At 36.2% G+C, this 2,255-nt stretch overlaps 1 protein-coding gene across 1 annotated transcript; it reads left to right on the top strand.

Moving 5' to 3' along the window:
* The first annotated feature begins 226 nt into the window (after positions 1–226).
* On the top strand, positions 227–2,008 carry LOC132164986 (zinc finger BED domain-containing protein RICESLEEPER 2-like). Its single transcript, XM_059575500.1, has 2 exons — positions 227–817; positions 971–2,008. The coding sequence occupies exons 1-2, from the start codon at positions 227–229 to the stop codon at positions 2,006–2,008; spliced, it is 1,629 nt and encodes a 542-aa protein (XP_059431483.1).
* Positions 2,009–2,255: the final 247 nt, after the last annotated feature.

The raw sequence follows: 2,255 nt of genomic DNA, 5'->3' as shown, positions 1-2,255 counted from the left end.
ATATAACTAATTGAGACTTCTCTGTGCTAGAAAACTCTGATATGAGTTATGAAATAAGTTCTGCAAAGGTCTGATTATGTTGGGTTTGATTTTCTTGTAAGGGTTTTATTTTGATAAGCAATTTTTGTTAAGGATTTGTTAGTTGTTAATAATTTATGGTCTGATTACGTTGGGTCTGATTATGCAGTATTGATTTGTTTTTTTTTTTTCCACTTATTGTAGACTCATGGATGGTCATTCAAGTAGTGTTGTTGGTTCTAGTTCTGTGTCATCTATTCCTAACCCTAGTTCAGCTCTCCCACCAAAACCTATAAAATCTGAGCAAACATCAGTGGTGTGGGAACATTTTACCAAGGTAGAGGGGGGTGATCTTAAGGATCCTAAATCACAATGCAAGTATTGTAACAAATTGTTTAGTTGTCACACTAGAAAGCATGGTACAAATGCCATGCTTGGGCATTTGAGGAATACTTGCAAAAAATATCCCGATAGGTTTGATAAAGATGATAAGTCACAATCAAAGTTAAGTTTTGAGGGTAAGAGGGAAGGCCAAATGGCTGTGGGAGAAGGATCTGTTGGTAAATTGGTGATTACTAAATACAATGCTGCGAAAATAAGGGAAGCAATTGCTCAGATGATAATTAAGGATGAGTTGCCATTTAGTTTTGTGGAAGGTGAAGGGTTTTGGGATTTCATGAATATAGTTGAGCCTAGGTTTTCAATTTATTCTCGTAATACTGTGATGAAGGATTGTGTGAAGCTCTTCTTGTCTGAGAAGGAAAAGTTTAGGGCAATGTTTATGACAACTGGGGTTCGGGTTTGTCTTACCACTGATACGTGGACTTCGATTCAAAACCTTAATTAAATGGTAATCACCTCTCATTTTGTTGATAGTGATTGGAACTTACACAAAAGAATTTTAAACTTTTGTTTAATTCCTAATCATAAAGCTGATACCATTGGGGAGAAGATTTTGTTGTGTATGCTTGAGTGGGGTATTCGTAACATTTTCGCTATCACAGTTGACAATGCTTCTACCAATGATGCTGCTTTGGAGTTTGTGAAGAGGAGAACTAGTAATAAGGAGGGTGCCATATTAGAGAGTCAGTTTATGCATATCCGGTGTTGTGCACACATACTAAATCTTATTGTGACTGATGGTTTGAAAGAGGTTGATGAGTTCATTGTGAGTGTTAGAAGTGCGGTGAAGTATGCGAAGTCTTCACCTGTAAGATTTGACAAGTTTAAGGCTTGTATTGAAAGAGAACAACTTGATTTCAAGGGTTTGTTGTATCTTGATATTCCCACTAGATGGAACTCTACATTTTTTATGTTGGAAGGTGCTGAAAAATGTCAAGCTGCTTTCCAACTTATGGAAGAGCTTGATAAGACCTTTAAGCCTACATTGACCGAGGAAAAGAATGAGAAAAATGATTTGGCACCTCCTACTTGTGCTGATTGGAGTCGTATTAAGATTTTCCTCAAGTTTCTCAAACTTTTTTATGATGCAACAATTCGAATTTTGGGGTCTTTGTATTGTACTTCTAATATGTACTTTCAAGAAATTTGTGGCATTCAAATGCATTTACAAGAGTATATTGATAATGGTGATTATGTATGGAGTGCTATGGCGGAGAAGATGATGACGAAGTACAATAAATATTGGGGGCATCTTGAGAACAATGATAGGGTTAACTTGATGATGTTTATTGCGGTTATACTTGATCCACAAACCAAATTGGTGTCTTTAGAATATTGGTTCAAAGATGTTCTTGGTGTTGATAGATGTAATGCGATGAAGAAAAAATTGAAGTCAATCCTTCACAAATTATATGATCACTACAACTCCGGAGAGAGTTCATCTCAAGTTCTACATAGTAGTGGATTGTCTCAAGGTTTCTCAATGAAAATAGAAGAAAGTGAGAATGCTAACCTCTACTTCATGAATAGGTTTCATAAGTACCTAACTTCTAAAAGTGATATTGAAAACAAATCGGAGGTGGATTGATATTTGATGGAGGATGTTGAAAAAGCGAATGCGAATTTTAATATTTTAAATTGATGGTAGGTGAACTCAACCAAATTCATAATAGTCGCCAAAATAGCACGAGATGTGTTGGCGATTCCCATTACAACTGTTGTTTCAGAGTCGGCTTTTAGCACCGGAGGACGTGTGTTGGATCCTTTTCGAATTTCATTGGCCTCAAGTACGGTTGAAGCATTGATATGTTCACAAAATTGGTTAAGATCAAAGC

The sequence above is a fragment of the Corylus avellana genome, chromosome ca11 (genome assembly GCF_901000735.1).
Source record: "Corylus avellana chromosome ca11, CavTom2PMs-1.0".
Lineage (NCBI taxonomy): Eukaryota > Viridiplantae > Streptophyta > Magnoliopsida > Fagales > Betulaceae > Corylus > Corylus avellana.
Note: the sequence above shows the minus strand (reverse complement) of the source record. Positions and strands in the feature narration are given on the sequence as shown.